Raw genomic sequence first — 22,245 nt, 5'->3', positions numbered from 1 at the left:
ATTGAACCCATGTCCTCATGGATACTAGCTGGGTTCATTACCACTGAGCCACAACAGGAACTCCCTGCATCTTCATTATTCTTCGGGTCCTTCTCGTGTTTCTTGGCAAAGCGCATGTTCCTTAAGAACTTGGGGTCCATCCCATTAAAGGGATTCATATCGTTGTGATCAGAGTTTCTTCTGAACCATTTCTGGTACCGAGTATGTGTGGTGTGGTTCTTGGACTTAACCATGTTTGCACCAGGGCAGGTCAATCCTGAAGTGCCTGGGGCCAGAAGAGAAAGAGCTCCATTCTGTTATATTCTTGACTCCTTTGTCATAGATTGATTGGCCAAAAGCATGTGGTTATATTTCTGGGCTTTCTATTCTGTTCTGTTGATCTGTGTGTCAGTTTTTTGTACCAGTGTTATACTGTTTTGATGACTGTAGCTTTGTAGTATAATCTGATATCAGGGCATGTGTTTCCTCCAACTCCGTTTTTTTTTTTTTTTTTTTTTTAAAGATTGTTTTGGCTATTTGGGGTCTTTTATGTTTCTATACAAATTTTTAAATTATTTGTTCTGGTTTTGTGAAAAATGCCAGTAGTATTTTGATAGCATTTGCATTGAATCTGTTGATTGCTCTGAGTAGTATGATCATTTTAATAATATTGATTCTTCCAATCCAGGAACACAGTGTATCTTTTCATCTGCTTGTCTACTCTTCAGGTTTTTTCATTAGTGTTTTCAGAATATAGGTTTTTTACCTACTTAGGTAAGCTTATTCCTAGGTATTTGATTCTTTTTGATGTGATGATAAATGGGATCATTTCCTTAATTTCTCTCCTTTTCTCTCTCTTTTTTTTTTTTATGGCTGCACCCTCAGCATATGAAGTCCCCATGCTAGGGGTTGAGTCCAAGCCTCAGCTGCAACCTGTGTCACAGCTGTGGCAGTGCCAGAACCTCGAACCCAGTGTACTGGGCCAGAGATTGAATCTGTGCCCTGCAGCCATTCATGCTGCTGCAGTCTGATTCTCACTCACTGTGCCACAGTGGGAACTCCCATAATTTCTGCTTTTGATAGTTCCTTGTTAATGTATAAAAATGCAACAGATTTCTGTGAATTTATTTTGTATTCTGCAACTTTACGGAATTCATTGATGAGCTTTAGTAGTTTTCTGGTGGCATTTTAAGGGTTTTCTATGTATAGTATCGTGCCACCTGCAAACAGTGACAGTTTTATTTCTTCCTTTCCAGCTTTCATTTCTTTTTCTTTCCTTTTTCTGGCCATGGTATGCAGTGGCTTGATGTGGGATCTCAGTTCTCAGTTCTCAGACCGGATCGATCCTGGGCCACAGCAGAAAAAGCACCAAATCCTAACCATTAGACCACAAGGGAACTCCCCCTGAATTTCTGTATTTTTTTTCTTCCCTGATTGCTGTGGCTAGGACTTCTTAAACTATATTGATTAAAAGTGGTGATAGTGGGCATCCTTGTTTTGTTCCTAATCTCGGAGGAAATGCTTTCAACTTTTCACCATTGAGTATGATTTTAGCTGTGGGTTTGTTGTACATGGTTTTCTTTATGTTGAGCTATGTTCCCTCTATGCCAGTTTTCTGGAGAGTTTTTATCATAAATGAGTGTTGAATTTTATCAAAAGGTAGATGAGAGTACCTGTTGTGACTCAGCCGTTTAAGAATCCAACATAGTGTCCATGAGGACGAGTTTAGGGATCCTTGGCTTCACTCAGTGGGTTAAGGGTCCAGTGTTGCCGCAGACTGTGGCATAGGTCACAGATGCGTCTCAGATCTGGTGTTCTTGTGGCTGTGGTGTAGGCCTACAGTTACAGCTCCAATTCGGCCCCTAGCCTGGGAACTTCGATATGTCAGAGGTGAGCCATAAAAAGGAATAAAAAAGCTTAATTAAAATTGAGATGATCATATGGTTTTTATTCTTAAGGTTGTTAATGTGATGTATCACATTGATATGTGGATGTTAAAAAATCTTGCATCTTTGTTAAATTCCACTTGATTATGGTCTCTGATGTGTTTAGTTTATTGTTGGGGGAGGGGAAGTGAATCCAATTAGTGTCTTTGAAGATGGGGGTTTGATCCCTGGCCTCACTCAGTGGGTCTGGGATCTGGCATTGCCGTGAGTTGTGGTGTAGGTCACAGATGCACCTCGGTTCCCATGTTGCTGTAGCTGTGGTTAGGCCAGCAGCTGTAGCTCTGATTCGACCCCTAGTTAGGAATTTCCATATGCCGTGGATGCGGCTCTGAAAAGCAAAAGAAAAAAGAAAAAATTATTGTTGAATTTCTTTTGCTGGTATTTTGTTCAGAATTTTTGCATCTGTGTTCATCAGTGATACTGGCCTGTAATTTTCTTTGTCTGTGTGTTATCTTTTTTTTTTTTTGTCTTTTTAGGGCCACATCTGCGGCACATGGAGGTTCCCAGGCTAGGGGTCGAATTGGAGCTATAGCTACTGGCCTATGCCACAGCCACAGCAACGCAGGATCCAAGCCCTGTCTGTAACCTACACCATAGCTCACAGCAATGTCAGATCCTTTCACCCACTGAGCAAGGCCAGGGATCAAATGTTCGACCTCATGGATGCTAGTCAGATTCATTTCCACTGAGCCACGATGGGAACTCCTGTGTGTGATAACTTTGTGTGGTTTTGGTATCAGGCTGATGGCCTCAGAATAAATAGGGAAGTCTTTTTTCTTGACAATTTTTTGGGAATACTTTGAGGAGGATAGGTGTTAACTCTAAATGTTAGGTGGAACCTGTGAATCCATCTGCTCCTGGGGACTTTTGTTTGTTGGGAATGTTTTAAAATTATTGATTCAACTTTTCTTTTTCTTCCTGATTCATTCTTGGGAAATGATAGATACCTTTTAAGAATTTGTCCTTTTTTTCTAAGTTTTCCGTTTTATTGGCATATAGTTGCTTATAGTAGTCACTTATGAGCCTTTGTAGTTCCTTTGTAACTTCTCTTTTTTTCATTTCTGGTTTTATTTATTCGAGGCTTCTCTCTTTTTTTCTTGGTAAATCTGGGTAACAGTTTATCAATTTTGTTTATCTTTTCTAAGAACCAGCATTTAGTTTCATTGAGCTTATCTGTTTTTTCTTTTAGTTTCCATTTCATTTATTTGTTTGTTTGTTGTTTGCTTTTGTCTTTTTAGGGCTGTACCTGTGGCATAAGGAAATTCCCAGACAACAGGGTTGAATTGGAGCCATAGCTGCCTACACCACCGCCACAGCAACACCAGATCCAAGTTGCACCCACGATCTATGCTGCAGCTTGCAGCAACACCAGATCCTTAATCCACTGAGCAAGGCCAGGGGTGGAACCCTCGTCCTCATGGATCCTAGCTTAAACTTCTGAGCCACAATTGGAACTAGATTTATTTTATTTTTACTCTGATCTTCATGACTTCTTTCATTGCACTAACTGTTGGTTTTGTCTATTCTTGTTTCTGTAGCTTTTTTAGATGTAAAGTTAATTTTTTTTTTTTTTTTTTTTTTTTTTTTTTTTTTTTAGTGGTAGCACCCACATGGAAGTGCCTGGGCCAGAGATGGAATTTGAGCTGCAGCTGCAACCTATGCTGCCACTGCAGCAATGCTGAATCCTTTAACCCACTGTGCCAGGCGGGGGATCAAACCTGTGCCTTCCCAGGCACCTGAGCTGCTGCAGTTGGATTCTTAGCTCACTCTGACAGCAGGAACTTCTAGGTTATGTTGTTTATTTGAGATTTTTTTTTCCCACTGAGGCAAGCTTTTATTGCTGTAAACTTTCCTCTTAAAATTGCTTTTGCTGAGTGCCGTTGGTGTTGGGTTGTGAAGTTTTTGTTACCATTTGTCTGGATATTTTTTATTTTCTCTTTGATTACTTCTGTGATCCATTGGTTGTTTAGAGGCATATTGTTTAGTCTCCATGTGTTTGCAGTTTTTTTCTTGTAGTTGGTTTCTAGTCTCATAGTGTAGGAAAAGATTCTTTTTTTTTTTTGGTCTTTTTGTTGTTGTTGTTGTTGCTATTTCTTGGGCCGCTCCCTCGGCATATGGAGGTTCCCAGGCTAGGGGTCAAATCGGAGCTGTAGCCACCGGCCTACACCACAGCCACAGCAACGCGGGATCCGAGCCGCGTCTGCAACCTACACCACAGCTCACGGCAACGCCGGATCCTTAACCCACTGAGCAGGGGCAGGGACTGAACCCACAACCTCATGGTTCCTAGTCGGATTCGTTAACCACTGCGCCACCACGGGAACTCCGAAAAGATTCTTAATATCATTTCTCTTTCGTAAAATTTACCAAGACTTGTTTGTGGCCTAGCATGTGATCTGTCCTGGAGAATGTTCTAGGTGTACTTGAAAACAATGTGTATTCTGCTTTCAAATGGAATGCATTATAAATATCAATTAATTCTATCTTGTCTAATGTGTCATTTAAGGCCCATGTTTCCTTGTGATTTTGTTGAGATGATCTGTCCATTGATAAAAGCGGGGTGTGAGAGTCCTCCACTATTACTGTGTTACTGTCAATTATTCCTTCTATGTTTGTTAACATTTGCTTTATATATTGTGGTGCCTCTATGTTGAGTTCATACACATTTATCATTATTATATCTTCTTGGATTGATCCCTCGATCATTATGTAGTGTCCTTCTATATCTCTTGTTAGTCTTTGTATTAAAGTCCTTTTTGTCTTTTCCTTTTTTTGATTTTATTTTATTTTTTTAATCACATCTGTAGTTGTATAATGATCATCACAATACAATTTCACAGGATTTCTATCCCGCAACCCCAGCACATCTCCTAAAGTCCTTTTTGTCTGACATAAATGTTTATATTCCAGCTTTGTTTGAATTTCTCTTTGTGTGGGATACCTTTTTCCATCCCTCACTTTCAGACTGCGTGTATATGTCTCTAGGTCTGCAGTGTGTATCTTACTTAATAGGCAGTACATACATAGGTCTTATTTCTCTTTCCATTTAGCTAGTCTTTTGTTTGGAGCATTTAGTTCATTTATATTTAAAGTTTTTTTTTTTTCTTTTTGCCTTTTCTAGGGCCACTCCCTTGGCACATGGAGGCTCCCAGGCTAGGGGTGTATCGGAGCTGTAGCTGCTGGCCTACACCAGAGCCACAGCTATGCAGGATCCAAGCCGCATCTGCAACCCACACTACAGCTCACGGCAACGCCAGATTCCCCAACCCACTGAGCAAGGCCAGGGATTGAACCCGCAACCCCTAGTCGGATTCATTAACCACTGCGCCACGACGGGAATGCCTATATTTAAAGTCATTTTTGACATGTGTTCTTATTACCTTTTGTTTACATTTATAGTTACGCAATGATCATCACAACCCAATTTTATAGCATTTCCATCCCAAACACACAGCTCATCCTCCACCCCCAACCTTTCTCATTTGGAAACCGTAAGTTTTTCAAAGTCTGTGAGTCAGTATCTGTTCTGCAAAGACGTTCATTGTGTCCTTTTTTTAAATTTCACATGTAAGTGATAGCATTTGATTTTGGACCTTTTGTTAGTTGTTTTGGATTTGTTTTTGTAGCCAGGCACCCTGCCCCCAATTTCTTCTTACTTTGTTTTCTTTTCTTTCTTTAGGGCTATGTTTGGGTTTGGATTCCTTTTTCTTTTTTGTGTATGTATCTGTTATGGATTTTTAGTTTGCAGTTACCGTGAGGTTTTCTTTCTTTTTTTTTTTTTTTTTGCATTTTACTGTACCCCTGGGATATGAACGTTCCCAGGCTAGGGGCTAAGTCAGAGCTACAGCTGCCAGCCTTTACCACAGCCACAGCAATGTTGTATCTAAGGTGTATCTGCAACCTATACCATAGCTCACGGCAGTGCCGTATCCTTTGACCCACTAAGCAATGCCAGGGATCAAATCTGCAAACTTATGGTTCCTAGTTGGATTCGTTTCTGCTACACCACAATGGGCACTCCACCATGAGGTTTTGAATAGTGGTTCATACATATACACTCTTGTTTATGTTTGATTGTTTTAAGTTCCTGATCTCTTAGTTTCTTTTTCTTTCTTTCTTTCTTTTTTTTTTTTTTGGTTTTTTAGGTCCACACCCACAGCATATGGATGTTCCCAGGTTCCCAGGCTAGGAATTTAATTGGAGCTGTTGCTGCTGGCCTATGCCACAGCCACAGCAATGCCAGATCCAAGCTGTGTCTGCGACCTACACCACAGCTCACAGCAATGCCAGATCCATGACCCACTGAGCGAGGCCAGGGATTGAACCTGCAACCTCCTGGCTCCTAGTAGGATTCGTTTCTGCTGTGCCGTGACAGGAACTCCTGATCTCTTAATATCAAATGCATTGTGGATATTCTGCATTTGTACTTTCCTCCCCTCATGATTACTGTTTTGCTATTTTACATTCAATTGTTCTGTGTAACTCTTACCTACTTATTGTGGATATAGATAATTTTACTAGTTTTGTCTTTTAATCTTCCTAGTAGCTCATTGTGTACTTATTCCCTATTTTAATTTTCTGCTCATATTTTCCTTTGTAACTCATTTGTATTGCTATGTTATATGCTTCAAACTCTTTGGAGAGCAAGGAAGGTGTAAAGAGTAGTCATATATGACGTCCAGGAGTATAGTCGTCATCGTTAGATAGTTTTATTGAAACTCTTTTTGATTTTTATAATTAGTCAACTTGTCAGTAGTGAAAGGAAATGGCAATACTGGCTTGATATTTATTTCTGGTTTTAAATTGTGGGAGTGGTGGGGAGAGGGATCCAGAATAACTTCTGAGTACCACTGTGGTTGAATCATAAGAGTAAGTAGAATTATTATAGCAGTTCCTTCCAGAGGCTGGTCAGTAAATGTGAGACCAGGCCTTCCCCCTAAATCACTAAATCACATTTCTGAATTAGGGAGTACCTTTGTGGCTCAATGCGTTAAGAATTCAGTGTTGTCTGTCACTGCAGTGGCTCAGGTTGCATGCCATGGGTGCAGGTAAAAAAAAAAAATTCAAAGGTTGAGTTTGGCTGTTTATTTTAGAAGAAACCACATCCAACTGTCTATATAGTTATCTTGTTTGATTCTAGACAGAAACTAAAGGGATAGACACAAATATTTAAAACTGTTTCCCAGTCCTATGTTGAGCAAATCGTTTTGGTTTTATTAATGTAACCTTTAGAAAAGGAATCATGGCAGGAATTTAAATTTTAAGTAAAATTTACTTTTTAAAGAAGTTGTTATTACATGGCTCTCTGAGGAATATCGCATGTCAAGGAAAATTACTGGGTGAGGATTATTTGAAATAGTCTTGGTGGAAACTACTACAAATGGCTGCTTCCACGTTTTTAATGGTTTTGTAGTTACAGGGAAGACGTTGTAGTTTGGTAATCTGAAAAATCTTTTTGTTTTCCCCTCCCTTTTTTAATAGAGATGTGAACTGTGTCCTCATAAGGATGGAGCTTTAAAAAGAACAGATAATGGCGGTAAGTGCAGAGAATTTTGAAAAAAATTTTTGCTGAAAACTGAAGTGGGAAAGTATTTAAAAAATATCATATTCTAGCAAATAGTGTTTGCCACTCAAATACTTTTAACAGTACTGCATGTAATTTATGAAGTCTTTTTTTTTTTCCTTTTTGGTCTTTTTGTCTTTTCTAGTGCCGCACCTGCAAGATACGGAGGTTCCCAGGGTAGGGGTCTAATTGGAGCTGTAGCCACCGGCCTACGCCAGAGCCACAGCAGTGCGGGATCAGAGCCGCGTCTGCGACCTACACCACAGCTCATGGCAACGCCGGATCCTTAACCCACTGAGCAAGGCCAGGGATCATATCTGCAACCTCATGGTTCCTAGTTGGATTCATTAACCACTGTGCCACAACGGGAACTCCTAACGAAGTCTTTTTTTAACTGAAATACAATTTTTCTGTTTTGGACAGACTTAAGGTTTTTTTTTTCTTTTTTAACTTCAGAATAATCCACAAACTTCTAATTAAAATCTTTAATTTGTTTTAATGGATGCATCTTCTTATTTTAGAAATTATTGGCGTTCTCTTCTGTTGCAGTGGGTTAAGAGTTCAGCATTGTGACTGCTGTGGCATGGGTTCGATCCCTGACCTGAGAACTTTCATATGCTGGGAATGCAGTGGAAAAAAAATTATTGTTGGGAAAAGAAGCCACTTTTTGTTGTTATTGTAGAGATAAAATCAGCTATTTTGATTCCTTCTCTTTTGTGTGTTGTTAGACAAATGACGTTTCTCATGAATGTTAATTTTAACACTCTGCATGCAGTTCTTCGTTGCTTGATTATGTAGAAATTCTGGGTTTTAAATTTTGGTGTGCTTTCCTGAGGACCCTTTTGTATTTCCCATTTTCAATTACCTTTCTTAAGAAATCTACTACAAATTCTACTTGATATTTCAGTACCATCCTTAAATATATAGATATTAACTTATTAAACTGTGATATACTATGAAGATTAAGTAATTCATGAAGAAACTCAAAAAACTAGAGCTAAAACTACTATTAGTATGTGTGTCCATTTTAGACCACCAACTCTGTATATTTTGGTATAGAAAAAAGTCGTGGCATGAGTAAATAAAAGGGAAAAATGCAATGTTTCTCGCTAGCACTTTATGTATATTTTAAAACTTAATGTTTAGACTGTCATATTATCCAAAATTTCAAATATTAACCATCCCTCCTGCTCCTGTTCACCATCTGTCTAGTTTTTCAGCAACTTTTCTGCTACCAACATAGTTACTATTAATTTTTGCATATACAGATAAATATGAATAGAGAAATATTTTCTGTAACTTGTGTGTGAATTGACGACTATTACACATACTCTCTTATGTCTTAAGTTTTTTTCCCTGAACAGTTTATCTGTTAGTGATACAGAACTTTCTTTTTTACTATGTTATGTAGTCAGTCACCTGTTGATGGACTTTCTAATCTTTTGCTTTTATGACTAATGCTTGTATATATGTCATTTTGCTTGTATGCAAGGACATCTATAGGATTATTTTTATCCCCAGAAGTGTAACTGTTGTGCCAAGGAGATTTTGCGATTATTTTGGTAGATATTCCCAAATTATTCTCCTTGGTGGTTATACTAATTTGTGTTCCCAGCAGCAGTGAACAAAAAACCTATTCTTCATACCTTTGATGAACGTTGGTATCTCAGAGCAGTCATTCTGCATTTCTCTCATTATGAGTGAAGTTGAGCATCTTTTCATGTTTTTAAGAGCAAGTCAATTTGTATTGTCCCTTCTGTAGTTGATCTCTTCATATGCTTTTTGTGTTTGGTTGTTGATTTTTTTCTCTTTGATTTGTTGGAGGTTTCGTAGGAGCACCTCATATATTAGGCTTTTTAGATGAGTTGGAATAACATTGGGTTATAATAGGCAAAGGGGGAAGCAGACACAGGTATATCAGGAATTTGCTTTGTAAAGTTCGAATGGTAGGCCTTCTGAGAGGTGGAGCTTATGGTTTAGCAAGATTTTCTTTGCTTTCCTCTCTCCTGTCTTTTCCCTTTCCTTCCCTTCTTCCTTGCCTTGACTTTGTTCCTTCTCCTTCTCTCCCTTTTTCCACCCTCCTCCTTGCCCTCCTTCTCACTCTTCTCTTCTCCCCCTTCCTCCCTTTTTCTTATACTTAGGACTTAATCCTCTTGGTTGTGGAGAGCCATTGAAGTTGAGGAATAACATGAGTTTTCTATTTTAGAAAGATAACTTTTGGCAGCATTGTGGTTTATGAATCAGAAGCGAATGAGACCAGACCAAGTATAGAAAAGAAAGGTGGAGCAGGATCATAGTGCATTTAGTATACTTAAAGTCAGCTATATGGTCTAGAGGGTAGAGAGAGAGAGAAAAAAACAACAATTTAAATTATATAGGTAATCCAGTTCGCTGTTTTATTCACTGAGCTGATATTCTAGGCATGCCTATGTGGGATTGCCTTGTGAATGATTGTAAGACTTTCCCAACCATCATTAACAAAGAATTGAAGTGTACTATCAAGGGGGCCAGGCAAGAGGTGGTCTGCTTACTTATATTTTGAAGAGAGAATTTTATGTTATTTTATTATTATTATTTTTTTTGGCTGCAGCCCACATTGGCTTGATTTGGGATCTTAGTTCCCAGACCAGAGATTAAACCCAGGGTGCAGCAGTGGAATTGTTGAGTCCTAACCACTAGACGGGCAGGAAACGCCCAAGAGGAACTTTTAACATGAGTTGAGGGCCATTGATAGACACTATCTGAACAGTTAGAAGAACTCGAATACAGCAGGGTTGTATATTCACAACTCTGTATAGTATAATGTACTTTCTCTACTAGAATTTTAAAGGGTTTTTATGGATAGTTTTGTTTATATATACTTTTTTTGGCTTTGTGCTCTGATGTTAGAGTCTAAATTTCTTTTTTTTTTTCTTTTTGGGGTTGCACCTGTGGCATATAGAGATTCCCAGGCTAGGGGTTGAATCAGAGCTACACCTGCTGGTCTACGCCATAGCCACAGCAGTGCAGGATCTGAGCAGCATCTGTGACCTACTCCACAGCTCATGGCAACTCCAGATCCTTAACTCACTCAGCGAGGCCAGGGATCAAACCCACAACCTCATGGTTCCTAGTCGGATTCATTTCTGCTGTGCTACAGTTCTAACTCCTGATGTTGGAATCTATAGTCCACATAGATAAGACAGTAGGTCCAAAGGAGAGAGTGAGGAACTGTTTGAGACAGAAGAAGTAGGAGGGATAAAAGTGAGTTACTAGAAGTGGTAAATTTTTACAGGCTTTTTTTTTTTTTTTTGGTCTTATGGAAGTTCCCAGGCTAGGGGTCAAATTGGAGCTTTAGCTGCCCACCTACTCCACAGCCACTCAGGATCTGAGCTGAGTCTGTGACATACACCCTAGATCATGGCCGCGCCGGATCCTTAACCCACTGAGCGAGGTCAGGGATCAAACTTGCAACCCCACGGATACTAGTTAGGTTCGTTTCCATCAAACCATGTTGGGAACTCCCTGCAGTCGGATTCTTAAGCCAGTGTGACACAGCAGGAAGTCCTGTTGTAGTTTTTTATAGCTGCTCTAGGACACTGATATACTTGAGAATAATTACAGTTATATTCATTGTACTGTTATTTTGTTTTCTTCTGTTTTCTGACTTTGGGGGTATTTGATATCATACTGGCCTCATAGAATGAGTTAGGAAGAGTGCCCCTGTTTGTTTTTGTTTTGTGTGTGTGTGTGTGTGTGTGTGTGTGTGTGTGTCTGTGTGTGTTTTTTTAGATCTGCACCCACAGCATATGGAAGTTCCCAGGCTAGGGGTCAATTGGAGCTGTAGCTGCTGGCCTACCCCACAGCCAGAGCAACATGGGATCCAAGTCGCATCTGTGACCTATACCACAGCTTGCAGCAACACTGGATCCTTAACCCACTGAGCAAGGCCAAGGCTCAAACCCATATCTTCATGGATACTAGTCGGGTTCATTTCTGCTGAGATACAATGGGAACTCCCTAAGTGTACCCTCTTCAATTTCCTTTGGAAGAGTTTGAGAAGGATTTTATTATTGGTGCTTTAAATATTTGGTAGAATTCACTTACGAAGGCATCTAGTCCTGGGCTTTTCTTTGTTTGGAGGTTTTTGCTTGTTGATTGATTCAGTCTCTTGTTACAGATATGTTTCTTTTTCTTGAGTCAGTTTTGTTAGCTTATGTGTTTCTAGGAATTTGTCCATTTCATATAGGTTATCCAATTTGTGGCATTTGCTCATGCTATTCTCTTAAAATTCTTTTTATTTTTGTTAAGGTTAATGATAATATCCCCACTCTGATTTTTGATTTTAGTAATTTGATTCTTTTTTTTCTTAGGCTAAAAGTTTGTCAGTTTTAGAGTTCCCTGGTGGCTCATCAGGGTAAGGATCTGGTCATGTCACTACTGTAGTGTGGGTTTGATCCTTGGCGTGGGAACCTGTGCATACCATGGGTGTGGCCCAAAAAAAATTTGGTCAACTTTGTTGATGTTGTCAAAGAACTTTTGGTTTTGTTGATTGTCCCTGTTATTTTTGTTTTTCTATTTTATCTCCACTACACCCTTTTCTTCCTTCTGCTAGCTTTGGGTTTAGTTTTCTTTTTTCCTGTTTCTTTAAGGTAGGTATATAATTAGTTTATTGATTTGAGAAGGTCTTTGCTTTTTTTAAGCAGCTTTATTGGGATATAGTTTATGGCATATATCTCACTCACTTCAAGTGTGCAACTTATATTTCCTTTCAATACTTAACTAATATGTGCACTACACCACAGTCAATTTTAGAACATTTTTATCACTTCAGAAAGAAACCTTGTATTTTTTTTAAATTTACTATAATTTTATTTTTTATATCACTCAATCAATTTATTACATTTATAGTTGTACAACAATCATCACAACCAAATTTTATAGCATTACCATCCCAAACCCTCAGTGAATCCCCCCGACCGCCCAAACTGTCTCCTCCGGAGACGATAAGTTTTTCAATGTCTGTGAGTCAGTATCTGTTCTGCAAAGAAGTTCATTGTGTTCTTTTTTCAGATTCTACCTGTAAGTGATAGCATTTGATGTTGGTGTCTCACTGTCTGACTGACTTCACTTAGCATGATAATTTCTAGGTCCATCCATGTTGCTGCAAATGCTGTTATTTCTTTCCTTTTAATGGCTGAGTAATATTCCATTGCGTATCTGTATCACATCTTCTTGATCCACTCCTCTGTCAACGGACATTTAGGTTGTTTCCACGTCTTGGCTATTGAAAATAGTGCTGCAATGAACATCGAGTACATGTGTCTTTTTTGTGTCATGGTTTTCTCTGGGTAGATGCCCAGGAGTGGGATTTCTGGATCAAATGGGAGTTCTGTGTTTAGTTTTCTGAGGACTCTCCATACTGTTTTCCACAGTGGTTGCACCACTTTACAATCCCACCAACAGTGTCATAGGGTTCCTTTTTCTCCACACCCTCTCCAGCACTTATTGTTTGTAGACTTTTGGATGATGGCCATTCTGGCTGGTGTAAGCTGGTACCTCATAGTGGTTTTGATTTGCATTTCTCTAATAATGAGTGATGTTGAACATGTTTTCATGTGTTTTTTGGCCATGCGTATGTGTTCTTTGGAGAACTGTCTGTTTAGATCTTCTGCCCATTTTTTGATGGGTTTGTTTGTTTTTTTGATACGGAGCTGCAGAAGGTGTTTATAAATTTTGGTGATTAATTTCTTGTCAGTTGCTTCACTTGCAAAGATTTTCTCCCATTCTGTGGGCTGTCATTTGGTTTTGTTTAGGGTTTCCTTTGCTGTGCAGAAACTTTTCAGTTTGATTATGGGTTCCTCTAAGAGTTTTATAGTAATTTGTTCTTATATCTAGGTCTTTGATCCATTTTGAGATTATTTTTGTGTATGGTGTTAGGGAGTGTTCTAATTTCCTTCTTTTCCATGTGGCTGTCCAGTTTTCCCAGCACCACGTATTGAACAGGCTGTCGTTTCTCCATTGTATATTCTTGCCTCCTTTGTCATGGATTAGTTGGCTGGAGATGCGTGGGTTTAATTCTGGGCTTTCTATAGTGTTCCACTGATCTATATTTCTGTCTTTGTGCCAGTACCATGCAGTTTTGATGATTGTTGCTTTGTAGTATAGTCTTAAGTCCGGGAGCCTGATTCCTCCAGCTCCATTTTCCTTTTTCAGGATGTCTTTGCTGTATTATATATATATATATACAGGCAACTATATTCAGCATAAAGAAGTGTAATGGGAAGAATCTGGAGTGTGTGTGTGTGTATGTATGTATATCACTTTGCTGTACACCAGGAACTAACACACCATTATAAATCACCTATACTTCAATTTTTTTTTTTTATTTTTGTGAGGTGAGTTTGTTTTTCTTTTCTCTCTCTTTTTTTTTTGAGACAAATAGGAAATTTATTCTATACTTTATCCCATTTTGTATGGCTTTCATATTTACTATTTAGTATTATCTATTACGTTTCAATTTTTCTTTAAAAATTAGCATTATATTAAATTGTGTATATTATGCAACTAAAATTTATAAAGAAGAAAGCCTTATTATATACCATTAAATATTTTATACAACATAATAAAAAGAATAGCTTAACTGGTAAGAATAACAAAAATAATACACACTCTGAAAATAAGTAAAATATAAATTGCATAAATTGGTTATAAAACAGTGTAACTATATAAATATATCCTCACAATTTGTTACATCTTATTGATCTTCAGTATAGGCATTACACCATTCTAGGTGATGTGATAAACAAGACATTATAGACCTTACATTGTACCATGGGGAGAAATGGTAATTAATTATACAGTTGTAGAACCATATTATTTAATTGTACAGTTGCATTATTTAATTATAATTATCATAAATTTTTTGATGGAGAGGAAATGAAAATCAGTTCTAAGAAGACTTCAGCATTCCAAGAATGATGTCAAATGACCCCCTTCATGGTGGATTATGCACTTATTTACTGTGAGATATATTTCTTTTTCAGAGATTCCTTGTTTGTGTGTCAACTGTAGATTTTTGGTTTGCAGTTATTCCGAAGTTTTGATATAGGAGTCTATATATATATATGTTATATATATATACACATATACACACACACATGAGATTGTTTGCAGTTGTTGTTCTCTTAATTGCAAGTTCATCTCCATTGTCCTGCATTTGTACCCTCCTCTTGTCATGATTTCTGATTTTGTTGGCATAATTGTGCGTGGATGATTTCACATCTTTACTGTATATATATATATATATGGGGGTGAGCCTTGTCATTTGCGGTGTTTTTGTTTCCTGTTGCAGCCTTTTCTTTTCTGCCTAGAGAAGTTCCTTTAGTATTTGCTGTAAAGCTGGTTGAGTGTTGCTGAGTTCTCTCAGCTTTTGCTTATCTGTGAAGGTTTTGAGTTCTCCTTCAAATTCGGATGAGAGCCTTGCTGGGTAAAGTAATCTTGGTTGGAGGTTTTTTCCTTTCATCACGCTAAGTATATCATGCCACTCCCTTCTGGCCTGCAGAGTTTCTGCTGAAAAATCTGCCAGTAACCTTATCGAGGTTCCCTTGTATGTTACTTGTTTCTTTTCCCTAGCTGCTTTCAGTAGTTTCTGTTTGTCTTTAATTTTGGTCAGTGTGATTAACATGTGCCTCGGGGTATTCCTCCTTGGGTTTATTTTACATGGTACTCGTTGCGCTTCCTGGATTTGAGTGAGTGGTTCCTTTCCCATGTTAGGGAAGTTTTTGGCTATTGCCTCTTCATATGTTTTTTCTGTCCCCTTCTCTCTCTCTTCTCCTTCTGGCGCCCCTATAATAGGGATGTTGGTGTTTTGTTTTTTTTTTTTGTCTCTTTGCCATTTTCTTGGGCCGCTCCAGCAGCATATGGAGGTTCTCAGGCTAGGGGTCGAATTGGAGCTGTAGCCACTGGCCTACGCCAGAGCCACAGCAAGGCGGGATCCGAGCTGCGTCTGCAACCCACACCACAGCTCACTGGCGATGCCGGATCCTTAACCCACTGAGCAAGGGCAGGGATCGAACCCTCATGGTTCCTAGTTGGATTTGTTAACCACTGAGCCACGACGGGAGCTCCCCGGATGTTGGTGTGTTTAACATTGTCCCAGAGTTCTCTGAGGCTGTCTTCATTGGTTTTCAATCTTGTTTCTCTTTTCTGTTCTGCATCCGTATATTCCACTAATCTGTCCTCCACCTTGCTTACTCTTTCTTCTGCCTCCCGTATCCTGTTGTTTGCTGCTTCTAAAGAATTTTTTATTTCAGTTATTGTATTTTGCATCTCTTCTTGCTTAAGTTTTATATCTCTTTGCTCAGTGTTGCCTGTACGTTGTCCATCTTTGCCTCCCGTTTATTTCCAATGTCTTGCATCCTCTTCAGCATCAACAGTCTAAAGTCTTTTTCCTGGAGGCTGAGAATCTCCTGATCACTTAGCTGATTTTCTGGGGACTTTTCTTTCTCCCTCATCTGAGTTATAGTTCTCTGTCTTTTCATTTTGATAGGTTTTTGGTGTGGTGACCTTTTTACAGGTAATAGAGTTGTAGCCTCTGTTCCTTCTGGTGTCTGCCCCCCTTGTGACTGAAGTTGGTAGGGGGGCTTGCTGTAGGCTTCCTCTTGGGAGGGACTGATGCCTGCCCACTGGTAGGTGGAGCTGATTCCTATCCCTCTGGTGGGGGGGGGGCTTTATCTCTGGTTGAGATTAGAGGTGGTTGTGTGCCTGGGGTGGGGGGTATCTTTGGGCTGCCTGTTTACTGAGGGGCGGGGCTGTGATCCCACCTGGATTGTTGTTTGCCCTGGGGCTTCGCAGACTGATGGGTGGGGCCAGATTTTCCCAAAATGGCCACCTCCAGAGAAAGGCTTGCTGCTGAATATTCCCGAGAGCTTTGCTTCCAATGTCCTTCCCCCCCAACAAGCCACATTCACCCCTGTTTTCCCAGGAGGTCCTCCAAGAACTGCAGTCAGGTTTGACCCAGATTCCTATGGAGACCTCGCTCTGCCCTGGGACCCAGTGCACGTGAAAGTCCGTGTGCGCCTTTTAAGAATGGGGTCTCTGTTTCCCCGAGTCCTGTGGAGCTCCTGCACACAAGCCCCACTGGCCTTCAGTGCCAGATGCTCCAGGGGCTCTTTCTTCCAGTGCCAGATCTCCACACGTGGGAGGCTGATGTGGGGCTCAGACCTCTCACTCCTGCAGGTGAGTCTCTGTGAACCAGTTACTTTCCAGTCAGTGGGGCCTCCCACCTGGTATGTATGGAGTTACTTATACTGTGTAGTCATCCTTCATACCTGTTGATGTGGCCTCCTCTTTGTGTTCTGGAGGAGGATATTTTTTTGAAGGTTTCCGGTCCATTTGGCTGAAGATTGCTCAGCCTTTTATTGTGAGTTTTGTTGTTTCTAGAGAGAAGTTGGCCTCCCGTCCTTCTGTTCCGCCATCTTAATCCCACCTTCTAGCTTTTGTATCAGGTCTTGCTACTTCACCTTGCACTGTGATGTTATGGAGGCAGCTTCTTTCCTTGAACCAACCTCAGTTCGCTTCTTCACTTGTTTCTTCTGTAGCTTCCTCACCGCTCTCAGACTTTTTAGAATTGAAGAGAGTTAAGGCCTTGCTGTGGATTAGGCTTTTGTGGCTGGTTTGATCTCATATCCAGACTCCTAAAACTTCCTCCATATTAGCAATAAGGTTGTTTCATTTTCTTTTTTTTTTGTCTTTTTTTTGCTATTTCTTGGGCCGCTCCCGAGGCATATGGAGATTCCCAGGCTAGGGGTCTAATCGGAGCTGTAGCCACCGGCTTACGCCAGAGCCACAGCAACACTGGATCCGAGCCGCCTCTGCACCCTACACCACAGCTCACGGCAACGCCGGATCCGGATCGTTAACCCACTGAGCAAGGCCAGGGACCGAACCCGCAACCTCATGGTTCCTAGTCAGATTCGTCAACCACTGCGACACGACGGGAACTCCTGGTTGTTTCATTTTCTTACCATTTGTATGTAGTGGCATTATAAATTTTCTTTAGCAGCATTTCATTTATATTTGCAACTGGGGTGATTGGTGCATGAGGTCTAGCTTTCAACCTGTCTTGGCTTTTGACAGTTCCTCACTGAACTTAATCATTACTTTAAATCAAATCATTAGGTTTTGATTTAAAGATAGAGATGTATAGCTCTTCCTTTCACTTAAACACTACTTGAACAGAATTTCAATATTGTTGTATCTTGGGGAGTAGGGAGGCCTATGGAGAGGGAGAGAGCTGGTCAGTAGAGCAGTCAGAACACGCATTTGTTAATTAAATTTGCTGACTTACATGGCATGGCTTTTAAAATAATTAAAATTGTCATCTCAGAGATTACCGATCACAGCTACCATAACAAACATAATAATGACAAAGCTTGAGATATTGTGAGAATTGTAAATGTGAGAAAGAGATATGAAGTGAGCAAATGTTGGAAAAATGGCGTTAGTAGACTTGCTTGATGTAGGGCTGCCAGAAACCTTCAGATTATTAAAAATGCAACATCTGTGAAGAGCGATAAAGTGAGGTATGCTTGTATAGTTGGATTATGTTCTTAATTCAGTCAGCCAGTCTCTTTGCTTTTTTCTTTTTTCTTTCTTTCTTTCTTTTTTTTTTTTAAGAGCTGCATCTGTGACATATGGAAGTTTCCAGGCTAGGGGGTAAATCAGAGCTGCAGCTGCTGGCCTGTACCACAGTCACAGGAATGCAGGATCTGAGCTGTGTCTGCGACCTGCACCACAGCTCATGGCAATGCCAGATCCTTAACCCACTGAGCAAGGCCAGGGATCAAACCTGCACCCTTATGGATACTAGTTTGGTTACCACAGAGCCACAATGGTGACTCCTCTCTGTTTTTGATTGGATAGTAGAACACATTTCCATTTAAAGTAGTTACTAGTAAGAACTTATGCCTTTTTACTGTTTTCTGTATGTTTTATGCCCTTTTTGTTTTTCAGTTTTTCCAGTGCTGCTTCTTTTTCCTTAAATTGACTTTTTTGGTGTTGTGCCCTTTGGATTCCCTTCCTTTTTATGTATACCTTTAAGGTATAACATGTGCTTAGGGGCACTGACCACCTTTTAGTCAAAATACCCAAGTATAACGTATAGTTGGCCCTCTGTATATACATGATTCCTCTATATCTGAGGTTCCACATTCACAGATTCAACCAACTGTAGATCATGTAGCACCATAATATTTACTATGGAAAAACTGTGTATAATTTGACCTGTATAGTTCAAACCTGTGTTGATCAAGGGCCAGCTGTTTTTCCTTGCTGGTTTCCATGAGGAATACAGTTATAGTAACATCCTAAATTTTAATAACTTTGAATTGATACCACCTTAGCTTCAGTGGTCACCAAAATTTTATTCCTATGCATCATCTACATTCCTCTACTTTTATGTTGTTTTTATGAAAATTTATGTCTGTATACATATTACATGGCCATTAAACAGAGGTCTGTAATTATTTTTTCATACATTTGTCTTTCAACTATGTAGGAAAGATAAAGAGGAGTTAATTTTTACCTATAGTTAACCTTTACTGGAGTTTAATTTCTTTTGGGGGGTCTTTGTGGCTTTTAGTTACTGTCTGGTGTTTGTTCATGTTAGCCTTAAAGACTCTCTATCCTGTTTCTTGTAGGGCAGGTCTCTTAGCAACAGATTCCCTCACCTTTTGTTTCATTGGTAATGTCTGTCTTTTTTCCATATTTGAAGGATAGGATAACTTTGCTTGATTTGGAATTCTTGGGTGATAAGTGTTTTTCTTTCAGAAATTTAAAGATATCATTGTATACACCCTAATGCCCCCTCTTGAATTTGATGAGGAATCTACAGTTTAATCCTTTGTTTTTTTAAGTTCTATTGAAGTATATAGTTGATTTCCAATGTTGGGATAATTTCTGCTGTACAGCAGTGATTTAGTTATACATGTATACACATCTCTTCTTTTTCAGATTCTTTTCCCACATAGATTATCACAGAATAGTGGACAGAGTTCCCTGTGCTATACAGCAGGTTCCTGTTGGCCAGTTATTCCATATACCTCAGTGTGCATATGCCAATCCCACACCCGCAGTCCATTCCCCACCCTCACCCGACCCCCCCCCCCCGCCCCGCCCTGCACATCCCTTTTAGTAACCAGGTTTTTTCAAAGTCTGTGAGTCTGTTTCTATTTTGCAAATAAGTTCATTTATATCCTTTTTTTTTTTTAAAGATTCCACATATAAGTGATAGCATATGTTTGTGTCTCACTGACTCACTTCATTAAGTATGATAATTTCTAGGTCTATCAGTGTTGCTGAGATTGTGGTTTACTCTAATAGAGGATTCCTTGTATGTGACAGATTACTTTTCTCTTAATTCTTTAAAGATTCTTTAGGTTTTAAAAGTGATCATGTTATCTCTGTGTGGATCTCTTTGTGTTTATTCTTCTTGTGGTTTCTTGATGATTCATATCTTTATCTAATTGGAAACTTTTTATCCAGTATTTCTTAAAATATTCTCTCTGGCTCTTCCTCTTTTTCTTTTTTTCTGGCCACACTCATGGCGTATCGAAGTTCCCAGGCCAAGAATTGAATTGAATCCGAGCCACGCCTGTGGCAACATTGGATCCTTTCACCCACTATGCTGGGATGGGGATTTAACCTGCAACTCTGCAGTGACCTGAGCCACTGCAGTTGGATTCTTAACCTGCTGCGCCATGATACAAACTCCAGCACAGACACTTTTGAGTGCCCCAGTTTCCTAGAAAAACTTGCTCCTAGCTTTTCACTTTAGGCTCTTGTGTATTAGATTATATGCATGTACCATGATCTTTTGCCCCAGACATCTGTGGGGTTTTGTCTGCCTTACAGGAATACTCAACACTTTGCTGCCCTAAGTTTTTGAGCTTGTCAAAAGAATATGTATGTTGTGGTAGTTCTTCAATAACCTACAGATACTTTAGAACAGAGAAACACAATTCTTTGCAAATAAAATCTGCTCTGCTCAGTCTCAAACCAGGAGCCAAGATTCTTCATTGAGATTGCTTGGTGCTATCTTCAAGACCTCTGCTGAATCCAGGGTGGTGTGGGTCAAGGGAAAGTGCAAATTCCCAAAGCTTTCCTACCATTTTTTCTGGCTTAGTATTTGTTTGTTTGTTGCAAACCTTTCACTCTCTTTTCCAGAGTCCTCAAAAAAAATTGGTTCTGATAGTTCCTGCTTGACTTTTTGATCTTTCTGTGGTGGAATGTGCCCTTGGAACTGCCTACTCCCCCATTTTTGCTAACATAAATCTGGATTTTTTGGATCCTGAAAGTCTTGAGTTTTGTTCTGAAATACAGTTATGTTCGTTGAAACAGTTTGATCCTCTCAAGTCCTGCTCTTATAATTTATTAGGTGAATCCAGAGCAGTGCTTAGTCTAGGGGCACTTATTCCCACTACTGAGGCAAGAGCTTTATGAGTCTTTTATCCAATGAATGCCCTGTGAGTTCTGAATTTTTCCATTCCAGCTTGGGGAACAGGCACTGTTCTTGGCCCTTTGTGCCAGCTGGCTAGTGTTGCCTCTAATCTTTCTGGATGGGGTTTTTTTTTTTTTTTTCCAGCCTCAGGTAATTTCTCTACTCACATGTTCTCTGCTTAATACTCAAGTGGTGTTGTTCCCATCTCTCTCTCTTTTTCTTTCTTTCTTTCTTTCTCTTTTTTTTTTTTTTTGTCTTTTGAGGGCCATACCCTCAGCATGTGGAGGTTTCCAGGCTAGGGGTCTAATCCGAGCTGTAGCCACCAGCCTACGCCAGGGCCACAGCAACGCAGGATCTGAGCTGCATCTGTGACCTACACCACAGCTCATGGCAACGCCGGATCCTTAACCCAATGGACGAGGCCAGGGATCGAACTTGCAACCTCATGGTTCCTAGTCGGATTTGTTTCCACTGTCCTCCAACAGGAACTCCCCTCTCTTTTTCTGAAGCGCTTTCATTTCTGGTACTTTGTTTTGCCAGTTTTAGTTTTCTTGGTCTCACCAGATCTCTGTAACTTTTAGAGTGTAAGGGCTTGGCCTCAGTTTCTCTTTCTGAGTCTTGGCCTGGAAGATCTCTCAGGATATTAAACTGGGCCACACTGAGGCTCACCTCATTTGTATCTTATGTCTTCGTGATTGCTGTCCTTCCGTAGCTGATATCCAGTGTCTTTAGAACCATTGTCTAAGTTATTTTCTCCATTTTTTTTTGGGAGGGGTGGGTATGCATTGTTTCATGCAGGAGGCTAAATTTGGTCCTTGTTATTCCATCTTGACCAGTCTCCTACTATTCCTTCTTAACCTTGATTTTTCTCTCTTATTTTATTCTTCTTCTGTTCCCTCTTTCCTTCCTTATTTTGATTATATGAATATTTTTAGCTCTGCGATTTAATCAGTTTAATAATGCAATTAATAGTGCATTTAAATGTAATTGTATTAAATTACCTTTTGGACTGCTTTTTCTGTTAGAGTATTTTTCTTTGTTGTTTACATTTTTTTTAATTAAAGTGTAGTTGATTTACAATGTTGTGTCAATTTTTGTTGTACAGTAAAGTGTCCCAGTCATACACACACACACATACATATACACATTCTTTGTCTCATATCATCCCATCCCCATCATGTTCCAAGAGATTGGACACAGTTCCCTGTGCTGTACAGTAGGACTTCATTGCCCATCCATTATGAATGTAATAGTTTGTATCTACTAACCCCAAACTC

The 22,245-nt window shown here is 39.6% G+C and overlaps 1 protein-coding gene across 12 annotated transcripts in view; it reads left to right on the top strand.

The window, feature by feature from the left end:
- Positions 1–22,245, top strand: part of MLLT10 (MLLT10 histone lysine methyltransferase DOT1L cofactor) — a 243,661-nt gene that overhangs the window by 63,321 nt on the left and 158,095 nt on the right. For all 12 annotated transcript variants that reach the window (XR_007131295.1, XM_047755395.1, XM_047755401.1 and 9 more), the window contains one exon: positions 7,407–7,461. Coding sequence is in view for 11 of the 12 variants with exons in the window: in XM_047755395.1 (XP_047611351.1) it covers positions 7,407–7,461 (55 nt within the window). In the remaining variant the exon portion in view is untranslated. The remainder of the gene's footprint in view (positions 1–7,406; positions 7,462–22,245) is intronic.

The sequence above is a fragment of the Phacochoerus africanus genome, chromosome 12 (assembly GCF_016906955.1).
Source record: "Phacochoerus africanus isolate WHEZ1 chromosome 12, ROS_Pafr_v1, whole genome shotgun sequence".
NCBI lineage: Eukaryota > Metazoa > Chordata > Mammalia > Artiodactyla > Suidae > Phacochoerus > Phacochoerus africanus.
This window is presented reverse-complemented; position numbering and strand designations above follow the sequence as displayed.